Below are 21,427 nucleotides of genomic sequence, written 5' to 3' on the forward strand. Positions count from 1 at the left end.
ACCAAACTTGGTACACTGGTACATCTTCAGGAGAAGATGACCCCTATTGATTTTGAGGTCACATGCTCAAGGGTCAAACTGGACAAATTATTTTCTAGATTTCTAAATCACGTTTCTAAGTTATGGGGTTTCAAGTATTTTGATGCCCCCATGGCTAAATAGGGCTCTCGTATTTCATCCGTGCATTCCTTGTGGCATCAACTTTTTTGGTACCAAAGTTTTTAACTTTATGACTTCGACCTTGGAGTTTTACCTGCTTTTTAAGAAAACTAAGCAATATATCTCCTAAAGGTAAGGCTTTCATATTTTGTGTATAGATTGCTTATGGCAAGAAATTCCATTTGATGCCTTGATGTTTGACTTTGTGACCTTGACTTTGGAGTTTAACCGAAACTTTTCTCATGTCTTTTAAATGGTTGGTTGGTTTGTATATTTGTTTCACGTCCCGTCGAGAATTTTTCACCCGCATTCCGTTTATCTGATCAAGACATAAAGCTCACGGCGGGTGTGTGACCGGTCGACAGGGGATGTTTACTCCTCCTAGGCACACCTCTAGTATGTCCAGGTGTCCGTGTTTGCCCAGCTCTTTATTTTGTATTGCCTATAGGAGTTATGAGATTGATCACTGTTCGTTATCTTCAACTTTCATGGCGACGTCACCGGTTGTAGATGAAGTACAGTACCACAAAGAAGTATAGCGCCCTTGGTATGCAATTTCGCCTACATAAATACTTTTTTCTTGGGTATCATTTTTTACAAATATTCTGCTATACAATGTCAGTTTATACTTGTCTTTACCCAAATTACTCAATAAAGATATCTATATGTTGATAGTATCTTTATTTGATAAGCATAAACATCACCGTGATTATATAGAGTATATAGTAGATGTAACGTAATGGGCCTAAAAAATTGCAAACTGTTGCAAAAGGCCACCCTACACTGAAATTGTTTTACTTAAGTATGACTGTACATAAGTCCATTTGAGGAAATTTTGTTTCAAGGTGGCCCTCTTGTTGAAAATGACTAAGATATGAAAAAAAAATCGTTCTCAAAATTTACCTTGAGATTTAGCAGCCTGTCAAACGTGAAACCTTTAAACAAACACGCCTGGGTGGCATGGTGGTTTAGGTGCTCAGTAATCTTACACTTATAGCATACATTCCGAGTTCAAGTCTAATATTTTCCCAATTTTTTTGTGGGGGTCGTTTTCTGGGGGTGGGGTGGGGTGGGGTGGGGTATAAATGTGATACAAATATTTTAGCAAATATTAGTCATTTTCATCATAACTTCCAATATTTGCAAGTTACGACTTAAATAAAAAGAATTTATTCTGAGATCACTGTAGTTCCGTTTGTTTATACTAACCTGTTCCTGTGTGCACGGGATTTTCAGACCGTAATGTGGCTGATGGAAAACTAAACAAATACTACAAGAGAAGGGGACAAATGCACAACATGTAATAAGTAAAAATATTTCAAGGGAGGAAAAGAACTGTTATATAGTATGACTTCTCAAAAGTAAATATAAAAACTCATGTAGCAACTGTCATATGATATTTAGGCATACACTCGAATTATCAACCAAAGGCAAATGAACTTGATGAAATCTATCAAAGGTGCTGCAGCCATGTCAGAAAAAGACAGTGAGCTATGTAATGTCATATGTAAAAGGGTTGTTGTGTGATATTGAATGCACCTATGAAAATATTGTACTGTTCATCATTCCACATAGGAACATGGTTTATTGAATAAAGAACGATTCATATAAATGTCATTAATGCTAAACTGCAGCAGTTATTTATCTTGGTTAACGAAACATTAAAAAACGTTGGCCTTATATTTAAAAATAACACGCCAGTCTATTATTGGATACCGGTGTTTTCCTTTTAGATTTCTGAGTCGACTGGATACGTCAGCAACCTCTTTACATACCTATGCTTAGCGCTTGCGGCCAAAGCACTGAGGGCTCTTCAACGCCGGTCGTGACAGTGGACCTTCGATTTTTTAAAGTCATATCCGAAAGACCCGTTGTTGTAGCATAGAATTTCCCCCCGCATAGACTTTTCCCCCGGAAAAACGGGCCCGGGATAGACATTCCCCCCGGAAAGATGGACCTGGCATAGAATTTCCCTCTAGGAAGAATTATCCCGGGCCCAATTTTCCCCCTAGGAAAAACCGCACCAGTATATAATTCCCCCCTAAATGACAGTACGCCCCCCCCCCCTTCTTACATTTTAGCTATGTATCCGTTTTCAGTTCTATTACTAGAATTCTCTTGCTTATCTAGACCCAGGAATTCTTCTTCTTATTTTTTTTAAATTTTGAGCAGGGTCTTGTGTATCACAATCATCGTCTTATGTTGTTTGGTTTTTTGAAGAAAAAAAGGAAATTACTCAAATCGTGTAATGGTATATAAAAATTAATTCATACATCTCATGTCTTTGCTGTTATCTACCAGTATCTAACATCTGAAATAGTGAAGTTGGGAAGAAGTTAATGTCTTCTAATTCTCTAGTTACGTAGATCCGCCCCTCCAATTTTTATACATAACGCATTACACTTAGTAAATAAACATCGGGTTCGGAATCATCGAGGACCCCTACCCCGGGGACTGAAATTTTGGGGGAAGGGTATTAGTGGTCCTTTCCCACCACTATGGAGAAATGGCGATGTTACTCTCTTTAGTTATGGAGATCCGCTCCTCCGACATTTTTAAATAACGCATTACACTTAGTGAATAAACATCGGGTTCGGAATCATCGAAGACCCCTACCCCGGGGGCTGAAATTTTGGGGGTAGGGCATTAGTGGTCATCTCCCACCACTATGAAGAAATTGTGATGTTACTCTCTCTAGTTACGGAGATCTGCCCCTCCAATTTTCATGCATAATGCTTTACACTAAGTGAATAAACATCGGGTTCGGAATCATCGAAGATCCCTACCCAGGGGACTGAAATTTTTGTGGTAGGGTATTAGTGGTCCTCTCCCACCACTGTGAAGAAATGGTGATGTTACTCTCTCTAGTTACGGAGATCCGCCCCTCCAATTTTTATGCATAATGCATTACACTTAGTGAATAAACATCGGGTTCGGAATCATCGAAGACCCCTATCCCGGGGACTGAAATTTTGGGAGAAGGGTATTAGTGGTCCTTTCCCACCACTGTTAAGAAATGGTGATGATACTCTCTCTAGTTACGGAGATCCGCCCCTCCAATTTTTATGCATAATTCATTACACTTAATGAATAAACATCGAGCTTGGAATTATCGAAGACCCCTAACCCGGGGACTGAAATTTTGGGGGTGGGGTATTAGTAGTCCACTCCCACCATTGTGAAGATTTGTTGAAGATACTTTTGATAGTTACGTAGATCCGCCCTCCTATTCTTGTTCATAATGCAATGCACTTCGTGAATAAATATTGGGTTCGGAATCATTGAAGACGCCTACCCCGGTGCTTAGTACTATCATTTACCGCCCTCATTTGATGTCTTAGGGGTGCCTCCTGGGGTCTTCCAAGGGTATGGTCTCCTTGCAGACCTCTCTTAAAAATGTCTGTAGGGTATTGAAATAAAACAAAACTGATAAAGGACTAGACAACAATAAAGTCAAGCATATAGAACCTTTAAAAGGGTCACATAGGGCTTTAAGGGCAATATTGAGCTCACCCGAAAATTCATGAATTTACATGTAGGGTGATGATTTCATGTAGGGTCATAATGATGGCCAATAACAACTTAATCTTTGAAGAATCCACAAAAGGAGTATGCAGGCAAGGAGGGGGACCCCTAAAGCTATCGTTTTCCGTTCTCAGTTTGGGGCTGTAGGGGTACCCCCTTTGGATTTCCATGGGTGGACCACTTTTCAGACCTCTCTAATAATTGAATATTGGGTGATGAATGAAAAGAAAGCGGATAAACGGGTAGAGAACAACAAGGTGAAACACATAGAATACTTTTAAAAGGTCACATAGGTACGGAAGCATATTAGGGCCGCAGCAGTATCTTTTTTTAGTTTGTTATAGCAGTCCACATAAGAATCATGCAAAATGAAAAATAAGTGGCACAGCTATAAATTTAAAATCTCTTGAAAAATTGCTGATTTTGAAGAAAATCATGTTTTGTACTTGATCCAATAAAAATTTTCACTTTGAATCCTTCTTAAGATTTTTAATCGGCTGAAAGAATATTCGGTTTCAAAAATATTTTTCCGTTGTTTTCTTTATAAAGAGCACTAATGAAAATGGTCATAAAAATTAATTATCGGACACTCTGTCATTAAAGATTAATAGATACATAAAGTCAATAATATGGACAGTAAAAGGAATAACAAACATCATTTGGAAACATGTTTACAAATTAGTTACAGATTTTTAAAAACTACGTACGATCTAGCAGATTGACGATTTTATTATCTCCCTTTGCTAACTCTTCAGTGTTTGGGGAAACATGACAAGATGCCACACCTACGAGTTGGCGGTTTGAAGACAGACGATGCCGTTTTGTAACATTTCTTTATCGACAAATACTCCATGTGAAGAAGTTTCAAAGACAGTTTAAGTGAATGACTATAAGAAATCGGTAGCTAGATATTTATGCTCGTTAAACAAATCACATTGCGGGAAATCCATGACGCAAGGCCCACCTGCGCCTGTGTCTATTTTCACAATCACACGTTGGAATTTTTCGGTTGTTTCATATCATCAGAGTTCTTTGGAGTGGATGAGGAATACTACATGTGTTTTTCCAGATCACTCGGTCAGTTGTATTGGATATACGAACCGGATATGGACACATATCATTAATATTCGGGATGAGCAACATGCTTGTGGGAAAATGCTATGGCCAGTATTGGTGGCGGTGCAGGTAAGTTTGTATGAATGAATCATAAATGTGTATTGGTTACTTAAGCTAATTTCACCATACTTTATTTTAATCATTCTTTTGCTTTGGACCATAAATAAGCTGTCGACTAATGCATAAATAGTATCAGTGTGGGGGGGGTGGGGGGGGGGGGGGGGTGAAAACTATGTAAAAATATTATACTTTAAAATGTAGGCCATTTTAGAAACACTTCTCTTTTCCCTCTGCCAACCAGTGGTTGAAAGTAACTTTTTCTTCCACAGGCTAAAATCAAAACACATCAGCTAAAATGAAACTAATGAATCATTGCTCTTTTTTCATGTTATTTCAATGAATGATTCAACAACCCCACCCCCACCCCATGATTACTGAACCTGGTGGGTCAACAGTTACACATTGTTTAGACAAGTCAATGACATATGCCATATGGTGATATGTTGGGGTATCTTGATCCTCACAACTCTAATCTAACACATGTACCACAGGTTTAAATTTCATAACACATCAGGGTTGTTACTAGGGCTTTTTAACATAAGCCCCAGACTCATGGTTTATGAGCAGCTTCAATCCCATGAAAATTCACAAATCCCATGAATTTTCATGAGTCTTTTTGTATCTGATTTTTGAGAAAAGTACAAATGCATCTTCGCTAGCCAAGGGTTTACAATTCGCTCCACTTCTCTACAAACCCTTGGCAGATTTAGTGCGATTTTCATAGCCTCAACTTTCAGCATATGATTGGACGCAGGGAAAGTCCACTGCTCAATCAGAGAACGTGTTACGTTAGATCACGTGCAAATCAAAGGAATTTAAAAATACCTATAACTGTCACTCGGCCGTGTATCCAAACCAATTATGCCACGTGCGCAGTTCAGACTCGTATCTGCGTAAAGAAGTGCATTTTATTTACTACAGTACCGTACCATAAGTTTAATATCAAACATCTCTTGTAATTCGTTGTCAGATTTAGACAGTTGCGTCAGAGCTATTTTCCTCAATTTGGAATTCACCTTACACACGGGGGGTTATTTTTAGACGTAGACTCAACGACTACATACATTTCATGGGTTCACACATGTTTATTTTCTAAATAATATTCTCACTGATTTCTTTTTCAAGTATATGCAATTAAGAGATAGTTAAATTTATTATTGATATTTTGAATGATTTGCATACCACATTGCGTTACTCTCTGAGCGCAGCCATTTCTAAACAACTTTTAAACAGTAGCTGAAACATGCATTTTCATTGGATAAGCATGATGTAATCCAAACAGGGTTGTTTTCTCCATCTGCTAGAGGGCGCCACTCAAAGCTACGAAAATCGCACTAAATCTGCCAAGGGTTTGTAGAGAAGCGGAGCGGATCGTAAACCCTAGGCTAGCGAAGATGGTACAAATGTTGATTCCACATAGTTGTTAATCATGATGTCATCACAGTGGAAATTCAAAATTAATGATTTTTTATTTTCTTAGCCATGGAATAATAATTAAAATAGGAAACACTATTTGTGATGCCTGATTCTATATCAAAATCCTTTTAATTTTCTTATAACCAGTATAGATGCTTTTTTAAAAATCCAATCACAACCCACATAGTTGAAAATACATATTAAAAGTGCTCTTCATTCAGGGTTGGGCGGTCAAAACCGCCCCCGGTTTTAACCAGTGGTTTTAACCGTCCCGGTCAATACTTCCCAAGTGGTCGATACTGGTCAATAGTGGTCAATTGTGATTTAAACTGTCCATTTTCTTATTTTTGTACATTTCTTGCAAAGATAAAGATAAATTAAGTCTTTTCATTATATGGATCAATTGTTGATTAATATTTTTCATTAGATAATCAAATGTAATTTTATAAATTTAATATATTTGGTTTGCTGAAACTGACCGAAATATCTTCAGCACCTACCAGAGGGTCACAGTTCTATAGCTTAGCTTGACGATTGGAGACAGACCTTTTACTACATGTACCTGGACAGATTAAGAATAAAAGGTAGCTGGACATTACCTGAGCACAGGAAGCAGAGTTGACAGGTGTTAATAAGCATAGGCTGGGACCAGAGATGACCAGTGTGCCTGTTATTGTTATGAAAACATGACCAACCCACCCCCTCAAATGTTTATTCAACAGTTAAAATGAAGATTGATGAAACAATACTTATATAGGTAGTTCTTGTTAAACTAAGGAATTTGAACAGAAACTTTTACATCTTCCCCAATTCAACAGAGTCATTTGTACATTATTTATTTAATATTATGACTTATAAGTATATTATAAACTGATAGTGCATGTTATGAATTACAGTAATTACCATAATGGTAACTTAAACATTTAAAACAAATAACACAGACTATAATGACCAAATAATCTTCAATCGGACAGTATTGACCAATATTGACCGGTTTTAACCAGTATTGACCACCGGCCCAGTCAATACTCACATTGACCACTTTTTTGCCAACCCTGTCTTCATTAGCTAATTTTTATCACATCAAATATGAAGACCTTAAGAATCTATTTTAGTTAATTTTGCATAAGATGAACAATTTCAAACATAATTTTTAATCAAATGAATATTTCTTATCAGCAAAAATGTATCGGATGTAATGATTTAGCACGGGTCTTTTAACCAAAAGTCTGTATAGCTTACCTGATCACCATTTTTCTGTCTACAGAATTTGGTAACTTGTGAACTTGATTGAAAATTGAATTATTGACACCTCTGCAGGTATTGAGATCATTGCCATCACCACAAATTGATAGTTGGTAGTTCAGCTTCATTGAATGAAATATATTTACTTAAATTTCAGTACACAAGGAATCTATTCACTGAAATTCCAAGAAGATTCCATGACTTGCTTGCCATACAACGAACAACAGATTATGGACGCGATTCCTAGAACTAGAACTTGAATGGGTCAGACTTGAATACATGCAAAGTTATGTAGCAATATTAAAGGTATACATCATGATATCTGCTTTGCATGTATGAAAATGAAAAATCGTTGTCATTGTAAATATACACATGCATATATTTACATGTAATATATGTATTGTTCAGGTTGTTATATTGTCCTGTATATGTGAGTTGGAATATTAATTAAGTTTGCACCCGTCAGTCACACCAATTGCTGGGTTGACAACAAACTTGGCATACTGATAAACCACAGAGCATATTATCCTATTTACCTCACCTGAGTTGAACATTTTAGTGAGCTTTTGTCTGTCTGTCCATCTGTTTGTAGACTTTACAAAATTTAATCTTTTCTACAACCACTGAGCCATTGTCAGTCAATCTAGCAAAAATCATCCTTGGGAAAAGGGGATTCAAGCTTGTTCAAATTAAATGAAGGGTCATGCTCCCTTCAAAGGGGAGATAATCAAGAAATATGGAATATTTACATGACTAAGTAACATGTTATTTATGTCTCTGATCTCATGTCTGATTTCATATCACATAGATGAAATTTAAAATGTTTACCTAAAGTCCTTCAATTGATTTCATAACTTTTTATTAAAAATTTCCATTAAAAAATCAATTGAATTATTCATAAATGACCATTGAATGAACACATTAGAAAAAGAAATATGTCTTTATTTTAAAGAATGTATTTTTAATGTATCATGTTTTAAAAATTATTAATCATTTTCATTGAAAAGAAAAACTTAGATTATTTCATGAAATAAGAAATGATAGGTAATTCAAATGTAATTGAAAAGTAATGGTCATTACTGGCATTTTTATGAAAGTAATGCATTACATTACAATTACTTGTAATTCAAAAATGGGTGCATTACACATTACACCCCATTACTTTAAAAATGTAATGACGACAATGCATTACACATTACCATTACCCCAGGTCTGGTGGGAGGTTCTTTTTTTTTAATCTTCTCAAAAACACTGGGCCAGAAAAGTTAAAATTTACATGTAAGCTTCCTTAACATAGTGTAGATTCAATCACCATAGGGGATCAAAGTATACTGGAAATTTTTTAAATAAATCTTCATAAAAGACAGGTACTACTAGTAGTCGGGTTAAACTCACAGATATTGCACAATTTAAGTTTGTTCAAATTGTGGTCCTAGAAAGTAGGATATGGCACAATAATTGATCTAAGTTTTATTTGGGTATATGTATGGAACATCTTTAAAAATATTCATCTCAATAACAGATGACCATGATTAGGCTAGCCATATCAATATGCATGCATGAACAGGTTTTCAAATTTCTGTATGTTCAATTCTGAGCCCTAGGGGTAGGTGTGAAACACAATTGGAGATTTATATTAGACTATTCAGAAAATTGATTAAAACAAATGTTTAAGACAGTGTAAGTGTCACAGAGCCACACTAAATCATATCATAATACCAACATTCCTAAGTTCATTTGAAGTTTTTTCCCTCAGTAAAAATGAACCCTTGGTTTATGGTTACTCAATGAATCATAATTTACATTTATAGGACATATATGCTTGAAAGAAGATCTTTAAAAAAGATGTTTTCTCAATAACAGCAAGATCATGTTAGTCATATTGGTTTTGGGGCATCCCCATATGTGAATTCAAGTAGGCTATATCGCAACTTTTTGGGCTAGATTTGGGTCGCAATATAGGGTTAAAAATTTTCATGGGAATAAAGATTGGAAACAAATCTTTTAAAAATCACTACAGCAGCGTCAAGATGACTCGGGTGAGCAATGCAACCCATGAGCCTCTTGATGGTATTTGAGGCCACAAAATCAAAGACAAAGGTCAAATCAATCATGATATTAGAAATATTGTTCAATGTCTTTAGACCCCTTTGTTTGACAACAAATGATGAGTTGTAATTAATTTCGAAATATGTTATATATTTTCTTCTTCTTCAAAATAGGTGTTGTACTTCAGGAAAAGGGGAAGCGTATTTGTTGGAAGATGGATAAAGAAAAATTGGAGCATGCACTAGACTTCTTTAAATCCTGCTTTTTTATCAGGTACACAATAAATTATCAACAATGCCAAATTATGTCTTCATCCAATGGATATGATTAACATTCATTGAAATAACTCGCACTGCACTCTGAAAAAATACATCCCATGATTACCCAATGTACAAGAGGCCCATGGGCCACATCACTCACCTGAGTCACCTTGGCCCATATCTGAAGACTTTCCATATATATTTGCATGTAAAACCTAATAGTCCCTATTATGGCCCAAACTACCCTTTGCAAACTTCAATCTACACTATGTCAGAAAGCTTTCATGTAAATGTCAACTTCTTTGGCCCAATGGTTCTTGAAAAGAAGATTTTTAAAGCTTTTTCCTATATTTGTATGTAAAACTTTGACCCCCCCCCCCAACTTGTGCCCCCATCCTACCCCCCAGGGGCCATGATTTGAACAAACTTGAATCTGCACTATGTCAGAAAGTTTTCGTGTAAAAATCAGCTTTTCTGGCTCAGTGGTTTTTGAGAAGAATATTTTTAAAGATTTTTCCTATATACTTGTATGTAACACTTTGATCCCCTATTGTGGCCCCATCCAACCCCCCGGGGCCCATGATTTGAACAAACTTGAATCTGCATTATGTCAGGAAGCTTTCATGTAAATCTCAGCTTTTCTGGCTTAGTGGTTCTTGAGAAGATTTTTAAAGTGTTTCCCTATATATTTGTATGTAAAACTTTGATCCCCCCTTGTGGCCCCATCCTACCACCGGGGGCCATGATTTGAACAAAGTTGAATCTGCAATATGTCAGGAAGCTTTCAGGTAAATTTCAGCTCTTCTGACCCAGTTGTTCTTGAGAAGATTTTTAAATGACCCCACCCTATTTTTGCATTTTTGTGATTATCTCCCCTTTGAAAGGGACATGGCCATTTATTTGAACAAACTTGAAAGCCCTTCACCCAATGATGCATTTGGCCATGTTTGGTTGAAATTGGCCCAGTGGTTCATGAGAAGAAGATGAAAATGTGAAAAGTTTACAGACAGATGGACGCCGGACAAAATGTGATCAGAAAAGCTCACTTGAGCCTTCGGCTCAGGTGAGCTAAAAATAAATTTTTAATAGCAACTGACATACATTTATGGAAAATATCTGTTTCAATGAATAGGCATTTTTGACATTGCGCAATTTTTTTTAAAAAACAATGTCTCTGATCCAACAAAATTATTTTCAGGTAACATCATTGAGTACAAAAGAAATGTACCTTCACAGCAGACAACTTATAACCTTTCAACAAGAAATTGGGACTGCCTGCCATTCAACCATTGTACATATATGAATTTACCAGTCCTGTTGTGAAGAAACTTATTTCATCCTCTTTCAAGGGCCATGTTATTTAGGATTTTAACTACTTGTCCTGCATCACAAGCTTAAAAAGATTTCACAATGTGGCTGCAGATGGAACTGCATGGTTTGAAATCCTCATAGGAATTCTGAGAAGCATGGAGGCCTATTAACCAGATAATGACAAGATTTCATAGCTCGAGGAGTACCAGGAAAATTTACTTGCAGCAAAATTGTACATAAAGAGAGACTCACTCAGGCATGAATGTAGAATAATTATAAAGATGCAGAAATTATATATATATATATATATATATATGTATGTATGTATGTATGTATATATATATATATAAATTGACGATCAGATGGAGTTCAATCACATAACATTTATTTCTCTACAGGCTGTTTCGTGAGGGGATGGTTTCCCCTCACTCGTCGTCGTCCCGACGAGTGAGGGGAAACCATCCCCTCACGAAACAGCCTGTAGAGAAATAAATGTTATGTGATTGAACTCCATCTGATCGTCAATTTATGTAGCTCCGTGAGGCCACGTCGAGCACTCTAGAAGATTATATCGGAGATTTATCCCAATATATATATATATATATATATATATATATATATATATAAAGAGAGAGAGAGAGAATTATATGGTGGTATAATTAAACTCATTGTCTACAATGGGTGTGGCATGTCAGTAGAGAAACATGATTCATATGGTGATATTTTTCAATTATATACTCGTTTCAGTGCAATGGCATTGTACAAATATTTTAAGTGTTAGGGAAAGTGGTTGCTATGGTGATATGTGTAAACATATTGTCTTCCATGGGTCCGACATGTCAGTAAATAAGTACATGTTGATATATTTGTATTATATTCTCATTTGAAGGCAATTGGAATTGTACAGTTTGAAATGTTTGCTTGTTGCTAGGGAAAATTGGTTGCTATGGTGATATAGTTAAACCTGATGTCTTCATTGGATTCAACATATCAGTAGAAAATCATATATTGGTATATTTGCATTAGGTTCTCATTCCAATGCAATTTAATCATACAACTATAAATTTTATGTGCGTTGCTAAGGAAAATCAGTTGCTATGGTGATATGGTTTAAGTCTGATTTCTCCAATTGGTCTGAAATGTCAATAAACTAAAGTGAAATCAGATGATTTGTGTTTATTTTCAGTTAATAGAATCATTTTAATGCATATATTGCAGATATTCTTGTTTTATTGTGTTGGAAATGGGCCTGAAAGAGTTGCCTAGCAACCGTTACTATGTGCATTTCCGACTCTTGATTTTTATTTTAAGTACACTTAATATTGATTGTTTAGAAAATATGTATCAAAATTTGGCACTTTTCGGATAACTAAAGTAATATGTATTTAAAATACCTTAAAATTGTCGAATTTACAGAAAATTTATAAATATTAAAACAATGCCTATTCCAAAGTCCTCTACAGATACCATATAATAGTATTTCATTAGTATTGTACATTTTTATATTGAAGTAACCTTTACCTCGCCTAAATAAATTATCATTATGTTTGAAAAATTATTATTTTCATTTTTATACAAATTTTAAGAAGTATGTATTTCTGCACTTTACAAAACCCAATACAGTGGTTGCTATGGAAACACAAATGCTTTAATTTCCATAGCAACTATTGATGCACAATGTTTTTACTCTGCATGTCTTCATATATCATTATTATGAAGAGTTATGGAAAGTTTCATGAAAATCCAAGATTATCAGTATGCCACCTTCTGCATGATTCTTACATGGACTGCTTCAGTCTAGGGTAGGGGTCTTCGATGATTCCGAACCCGATGTTTATTCACTTAGTGTAATGTAGCTGCAATAATGTAGCCCTATCCAAATTTTTTTTATTCTGACGTTTTCGGGATAGGGCTACAATTCCATAGGATCTCCGTAATGGTGCAAAATAATGTTATGAATAACCGATAATAAACTCTGTGTATTAGTCCCATATGTTGTTTATACCAAAAGGAGTACCAACTTTGTGCTCGGGCATGTCTAATAAAGGTGTTTTTCATTAAATACAATGTACAGCATGCAAAATTCTTCGTCTGCTCCGCCATGCTTGTTATCGCGAGATCTCGTAGGTGGATCTAATGAAAAACCTAAACATTGACAATCAGCGCGAAAATGTAGTTATTCGAGCCACTTCGACAAAGAAAGGAAAATCATATTGTTGCAGAAAATCATATTATTGTTACACTCTGCTGTTCGGTTTTGAACTTGATATTAAATTCAAACATTTTCAATACCGACGAAATAGCTTTCGCCTCCATACTTGTCCATTGATGTAAATACTACCTTATATGGCATATGCAAATGACTTGACAATCGGAAGTTTATACTTCAGTACATCAAACATGGCGCACAAATATGAATCGAGAAATTGGAATTTATCGAAATTGTTGAAAACGGTAGAAAAGAGCTTCACAAATCTTAAGTTGCAGGTTGTAAATTTATATATTGACTAAGAAACATAGAATATCATTTTATTTACGTAAAGAAAGTCAGGAAATGTTTAGAATGAGCGCAAATGTTGCGGGAGTGAATCACTCCCGCATTTGCACCATTACGGAGATCCTAAGGAGTTGTAGCCCTCTCCCCTAAAAAAAAAAAAAAAAAAAATCAGAGAGGGCTACATTATTGCAGCTAAGTGTAATGCATTATGCATAAAAATTGGAGGGGCGGATCTCCGTAACTAGAGAGAGTAACATCACCATTTCCCTCATAGTGGTGGAAGAGGACCACTAATACCCTCCCACAAAAATTTCAGTTCCCGGGGTATGGGTCTTCGATGATTCCGAACCCGATGTTTATTCACTTTCTGTAATGCGTTATGCATAAAAATTGGAGGGGCGGATCTCCGTAACCCGGGAGAGTAACATTACAATTTCTTCATAGTGGTGGGAAAGGACCACTAATACCCTTCCCCCAAAATTTCAGTCCCCGGGGTAGGGGTCTTCGATGATTCCGAACCCGATGTTTATTCACTTAGTGTAAAGTATTATGAATAAAAATTGGAGGGGCGGATCTCCGTTACTAGAGAGAGTAACATCACAATTTTTTCACAGTGGTGGTAGAGGACCACTAATACCCTACCACAAAAATTTCAATCCCCGGGGTACGAGCCTTCGAGGATTCCGAACCCGATGTTTATTCACATAATGTAATGCGTTATGCATAAAACTTATAAGCGCGGATCTCAGTAACTAGAAAATGCAACATCACCATTTCTTCATAGTGCTGGCAAAGGACCACTGACACCCTTCTCCCAAAATTTCAGTCCCCTGGGTAGGGGTCTTCGATGATTCCGAACCCGATGTTTATTCACTTAGTGTAAAGTAATAAGAATAAAAATTGGAGGGGCGGATCTCCGTAAGTAGAGAGAGTAACATCACCATTTCTTCACAGTGGTCGCAGAGAACCACTAATACCCTACCACCAGAATTTCAGTCCCCGGGGTAGGGGTCTTCGATAATTCCGTACCCGATGTTTATTCACTAAGTGTAATGCGTTATTTAAAAGTGTCGGAGGAGCGGATCTCCATAACTAAAGAGAGTAACATCACCATTTCTTCACAGTGGTGGGAGAGGACCACTAATACCCTACCACAAAAATTTCAGTCCCCGGGGTAGGGGTCTTCGATGATTCCGAACCCGATGCTTATTCACTGACTGTAATGCATTATGCATAAAAATTGGAGGGGCGGATCTCCGTAACTAAAGAGAGTAACATCACCATTTCTTCATAGTGGTGGGAGAGGACCACTAATACCATTCCCCCAAAATTTCAGTCCCCGGGGTAGGAGTCTTCGATGATTCCGAACCCGATGTTTATTCATTAAGTGTAATGCGTTATGCATAAAAATTGGAAAGGCGGATCTTTGTAATTAGAGAGAGTAACATCACCATTTCTTCATAGTGGTGGGAGAGGACCACTAATACCCTACCACAAAAATTTCAGTCCCCGGGGTAGGGGTCTTCGATGATTCCGAAACCGCTGTTTATTCACTAAGTGTAATGCGTTATGCATAAAAATTGGAGGGGCTGATCTATGTAACTAGAGAGATTACCATCACCATTTCTTCACAGTGTTTGGGGTTGGTAACTGGCACCCCATCCTTATAATTCCAATGTGGTGTTGTTTTATGCATATAGAAATTTGAATTGCGAACTGCGTTCTGAAATGCAGTTCACTATTGGATTGCGAATAGTGAACTGCGAACTGCGTTCCAAAATCTGAAAGCCGGCCCACAGCACGTTACACACAATGAAAAGTAATTGTGTTTTCAATTTGATGAAGGAGGGGAAGGGGGCATGGTTTTACTTCGTTGTTCCTTGTCACCACATATTGTTTTCGTTGAACAATCTTTTCATATAAAAATGCATATACATTAGTTTTTCGGCGAGATACCTCTTCATTATATCTACAGCGGTTTGAAAATTACTTTTGTAACGTTTAAGTGCCTATATACATGATATAGCTTGGGATTCTCATTGAACTTATACATTTACATGTTGTAAATACATGTATTATATATCTATTGCGAGTCAGTTCTGTTACGTTTTTTTTTTTTTTTTTTTCATATTAGAACTCCTACACAAGCTGCGAATCTTATGGTTTTTTGCTAAGGTTATTTGCATTTTCATATGAAGGACGGAAGGGGCGGCGGTCGCCGCCCCAATAATTTTGCAAAAATATATAGATAAATAAAAACAAAATACAAAAGATTTGTAACGGCGATATCTACTCATTGGAGCGGCGAGTATAATGGTGATCTGTGGTCAATGGAGCGACAAGTGTGAAAGTTATTGTTACGAATTGACCCAAAATGGGAAGTACATGTATGTCTGTATACCTGTACCTGGGTGGTGTAAACAATAAAAGGGGCTTCATTGCTGTAAGTGCGAGTTTGCTACCGATTGTTCACTGTAAAACTTATACGGTACCAATTTTGATGCACCAGATGCGCATTTCGACAAATAATGTCTCTTCAGTGATGCTCAACCAAAATGTTTGAAATCCGAAATAACTATGAAGTTTTAGAGCTAAATATAGCCAAAAACAGCGTGCCAAAAAAGTGGAGCCAAATTCGTCCAAGGATAAGAGCTATGCATGAGGGAGATAATCCTTAATTTTGAAGTGAATTTCTAAATTTTATAACAGCAATTAAATATACATCCGCATTTTCAAGCTAGTAACGAAGTACTTAGCTACTGGGCTGTAGAGACCCTCGGGGACTAACAGTCCACCAGCAGAGGCCTCGACCCAGGGGTCATAATGTAAAACTTATACGGTACCAATTTTGATGCACCAGATGCGCATTTCGACAAATAACGTCTCTTCAGTGATGCTCAACCGAAATGTTTGAAATCCGATTGTTCACTGTCTAATTAATTGGTCGATCGATGTTTGGAAGCTTTAATGATTCTAGGTTGTACATGCAAGTCATTAAGTTATCGAAAAATATTAGAATTTATGAGCATATAAATTAAAGGAAAATACTGAAAATTAGTTAAAATTGAACGTCCAAAACAACTTGTTGAGATATTTTTTGTACCTTTGTCACACATATTCCTGCATTTTATTATTTTTGAAATGGAGGGATTAACTAGATACTAAGTATTAATAAACCTGTTTATCTTTATTTCCTAAGCGTTGAAACAACGCTTAGGAGAATCCAGAATCCAGAATTGCGTTCTTTCAACCCCTCTTGTTTAAACGTTCCTTACGTATGGTTACACTAGAACGAAGTATCAAAATTTTATCCACTCTATGATATTTCAAAAGGAAACAAATCGGATGTATTACATATATTGAAATCATCGTTTCAATTTAATTACACTACACAAGATATTTGTGAAAATATTTCTAATAAAATTCCCTCTATAATTTTCAGGCAAAAGATCATGAAACATCTTAAGCTTATTTAAATTCAAATTCTGAAGCGATGAAATGATTGATAAGTCAATGATTCCAAAATGTCATTCAGTATTGCTTCACCAAATTCACCGCCTTTACTTAAGGTTTGGTGAAAATATGCCCTGTAGATAAAAAAAATACAAACGATAGACAAATGATAAAAAAAAAGTTCATTTCATCAGAAGATAATCAGAGGTCACCTCCCCTCCTCCGGTGCAACATTATCTTATCATTATTTGTAAATAAATTGCAAATAAATAAATAGATAAATAAAAGAATAATATTCCAAGTTCAATTTCACTGCATTGTATTTATTATAAGCTAGGTTCATATAAACTTCTCGTATTTGGGAAAATCTGAGGGATGCAGATAACAGTGAATTATCATTTTTAGAATTAGGCTATTTTTGCTTAGAAATTATGACATGTAAATGATCAATAATGACTTGCTCAATATTCATTTTCCTTTAGTAGTGTGCATTATACATTGTCTGCATTATACGTTCACCTCTTTGTGGGACTATTTTATAGTGTAGTAAACTGTAGAAAATAGGGTGACCCGGGGTCATACTAAAATGGGTTCCCCTGGGTCCTACTTGAGAGTACAAATTATCCTTCTGCAAAAATGTCCCGATCATAGTTCGAATTTCGTCAATAGCTCTATAGTCTTAGTTTATTTACATTATCCACGACCCGAGCGCCACTGCTCCTGAACATCAAGCAAACAAGTTTTAAAATGCAAAGTTGTAAATGTAAAAATCACATCGCCTGCGTTATAGCATCGTCGGATACCCACGGGTGATCTCGTCTTTTACTCATCATGATGAGTAAAAAACGAGATCACCCGTGGGTATCCGACGATGGCGTTATAGGTGCACTCTACGTTTGATGCAAGTACTAGCTTTTATTATACGACCGTCTTTAGACGGGATGTATTATGGTACAGCGATGTCTGTACGTCCGTCTGTCCGTCCATCCGTTTGGGGTTTTCTCTTTATAATTTCGTTTCCCTTTCACATATCATGCTAAAACTTGCTGTGTAGCTTCTTTGTGGGTCACTCTAGATCATACTGCAATTTTGATCCATTTCGACCTTTTTTCCAGGAGTTTTGCCCCTTTATTTGGAAATAATTATTATATGAAGGGTACATAATTTGTCCGCCCTACTCCTCCCACAGTTTTCAACTGAGGACCATCTTATTTTGTGGAGTGTTTGTATGGGTATTGAAGATGTGCATGTGGGATGGATTTTGATTTTCTACAATTTTTGAGAACATTACAGGTTGTTGAACTTAGTCTATTTGGAAATTAATATTCTATGGAGGGTACATAATTTGTCTGCCCAACTCCTCCCACAGTTTTCAAGTGAGGACCATCTTATTTTGTGGAGTGTTTGTATAGGTACTGAAGATGTGCATGTGGGATGGATTTTGATTTTCTACAATTTTTGAGAACATTACAGGTTGTTGAACTTAGTCTATTTGGAAATTAATATTCTATGGGGGGTACATAATTTGTCTGCCCAACTCCTCCCACAGTTTTCAAGTGAGGACCTTCTTATTTTGTGGAGTGTTTGTATAGGTACTGAAGATGTGCATGTGGGATGGATTTTGATTTTCTACAATTGTTGAGAAAATTACAGGTTGTTGAACTTAGTCTATTTGGAAATTAATATTCTATGGAGGGTACATAATTTGTCTGCCCAACTTCTCCCACAGTTTTCAAGTGAGGACCATCTTATTTTGTGGAGTGTTTGTATAGGTATTGAAGATGTGCATCTGAGGAAGGATTTTGATTTTCTTCCATTTTTGAAAAAAATTACAGGTTGTTGAACTTGGTCCATTTTGAGGAAATCTTGATTTTTAGGCTAAGACCCTTTGTTCATATGAAAGTTTGTCACAACCTCATGATGGCTGATACTACTTGAAGCAAAGTTATACAAATTATAGCACAAGAAAAACACCCTATATAAGCATTTCACGGTACACCGTTTGCGGTACTCTTGTTTAAATCATGATACGCAGTTGACCGTTTAAGACCCATGGGTTTCTGGATTACATATCATGTAAACAGTATCTGTTTTCTAATTAGCAGAGTGATATTTGAAAATAATTTTAAAAACTGAATCTATTCTATTAGTGCAACAATATATCTAATGCACTGCCACTTTCAACAAGATCCAAAATACTTATCTTGGGGAAACGCTTGTTCAGAGTACTTTCATGTGTTTTGATGTCTTTTCTGCTTTCTTCATTTTTGATATGTCTTTTATTTTCTGCTCTACCAAAGAGTTAATAATAAAATTTAGCAGAGCTTTAAATAGCAGTAAAATGTTTCAGTAATTAGATCAGAACAAAGAATCATTAGGCGGCACGATGTCCTCCACTACTTGTCTGTACGTTTCTAAAGAAATTGACTATTTAATTTCAAATCTATTGTAAAATTTTGATTACGATCCGATGTCTCGTTCGAGAACACCCACTGTTGACTTTTTACAATTTTGTGTATTGGTTATTAAAAGTGAAATTATAAGATGTGGATTACTACGGCCTTCGTTTGTTTATCATCTTTCCCTCATATGTGGTCAGTTCCTACTAATGACACAGTCAAAGATTATTTGACAAATTTGGACACTAATTATGATAGCTTGATATTCCCGCGCTACCAAACCTTTTCTCCAATTACCGTCGATGTGGGATTGGAACTGTACAGTATTATCGATTACAACGAACAGAAAGGCATTTTTCGGTTTTGCGGTAAACTAATTGTAACCTGGACGGATGAAAATTTGATAGACTCTTCTGTTGGGTGGTACACTCCTCAAAAATATTCCGAGCTGAATGAACTTGTTTTTCAGAAAGAGAACATTTGGCTTCCTCCGTTAACGATCCAAAATGGCGTTGATGAAATCAAGATGGTCGGAAACTTATCAACAGCGCTGAGAGTACTTCCAAATTCAGGCTACATTAAGTGGACACCAAAGATTAACCCGAGCACAAAGTGCACATACGATGCCAAATTCTTTCCATTTGACATACAAACATGTGTTGTAAAACTTGTGCCATGGGGTTTTCAAAACACAGAGATAATTCTGACTACTTCCTCCTCAGCTATAGATCTCAGTCATTATGACGAACAGACGCACTCTCAGTGGAGTGTAATGACCACCAGCATCTCGAACAAGACAATTTCGAACCAATCTTTCCTGGAGTTTTCAATAGTCCTTCATCGAGAACCTAGTTTTTTCATTTGGTACACTATTATACCCGTATGTGCTGTGACTTTGCTTATGTACTTTTCTTTTTTGATGCCAAACTCAAAGATGACACAGGGTCTAAGAATGACATTTCTGAAAGCTCGAATAAAAAATGTGAAAAAGACTAGAAAGGATATTTTATCTCCTCCTGTCATTGCAACTCGCAGTCGCTACATTGCAGTAGCATTCCTGTTCTTTGCCTTCATATTCAAACTAAATTTTTATCTTATTCCACATGTATCGAACCCGATCCCACTGATTTGTTATTTCCTTATAATTTCTTTGGTAGCCGTCGGTTTGGCCGCCATAATTTCTGTACTCGTGATGAGACTCGACTTCAAACCAAAACGACAAGAAGTTCCTGAAAGACTGAAGACCATCATTGCTTTTATCCTGCTTCGTTACTGGTATCCTAAAGAAAAGGAAAGAAGAGAAGAAAGGGAACTGCAGGGCAGACAACCAGTACAGACCGCAGGCGAGAAACGGCCTTTAACTGCCGAAAGCACTGGTGAGGGGGAGGAGGAGGTGAAAATAGATTACATGAAACCAAAGGAGGGAATAACCTACCACACGGTTACCACCACTCTCAACTCTTGTTTTTTCATGCTGTTTTTCGCGGTGTCTCTGACTTTCACCGTTCTCATTATCCTAACTGTTTCCGTTGGGAAGGACTCATGAAATCCTTATCTTCATACACTACACCTTGTTTGCACAAGATGTTAATATTTCATTAAAAATTTATTTTCGTTCATACTTGCGTTGTATCTATATTCATTTAATTGTAGTACCTTGGTGAATTCGAAAACAAGCCACGGTACATAATGTGATAAAATACATGCACTAAAATATATGTCTAAAGGGAGGGGGTTACATTTGTTAGTATTATAATTTTAGTATCAATTTGTTGATATGTAATTTTTCGATTTCCTTCAAATTATGACTTGCTGTCAAATACTATTACAATAATAGTTACGAAGTGCTTTTGTATGGAAGATTGTGTGATATTACAAAATTTATTATGTATGTATGTTATTGTAAATGTCTGAAAATAAAGCATAAAAATATCTGT

The 21,427-nt window shown here is 36.3% G+C and overlaps 2 protein-coding genes across 3 annotated transcripts in view; both read left to right on the forward strand.

The window, feature by feature from the left end:
- Nucleotides 1-12,696, forward strand: part of LOC125671032 (probable basic-leucine zipper transcription factor D) — a 29,271-nt gene extending 16,575 nt beyond the window's left edge. Inside the window, exons 4-5 of one of the 2 annotated variants that reach the window (XM_056162766.1) lie at nt 9,744-9,843; nt 11,029-12,696. In XM_056162766.1, coding sequence (XP_056018741.1) covers nt 9,744-9,815 — 72 coding nt within the window. In that variant the 3' untranslated portion in view covers nt 9,816-9,843; nt 11,029-12,696. Of the gene's footprint in view, nt 1-1,892; nt 4,841-9,743; nt 9,844-11,028 lie in introns of those variants that run through there. The other variant, XM_048906522.2, reaches the window with a different exon arrangement.
- Nucleotides 12,697-20,016: 7,320 nt separating this feature from the next.
- On the forward strand, nt 20,017-21,036 carry LOC125669021 (neuronal acetylcholine receptor subunit beta-3-like). The gene has a single exon (XM_048903465.2). The coding sequence runs from the start codon at nt 20,017-20,019 to the stop codon at nt 21,034-21,036; it is 1,020 nt and encodes a 339-aa protein (XP_048759422.1).
- Nucleotides 21,037-21,427: the final 391 nt, after the last annotated feature.

Source organism: Ostrea edulis, chromosome 4 (genome assembly GCF_947568905.1).
Source record: "Ostrea edulis chromosome 4, xbOstEdul1.1, whole genome shotgun sequence".
NCBI lineage: Eukaryota > Metazoa > Mollusca > Bivalvia > Ostreida > Ostreidae > Ostrea > Ostrea edulis.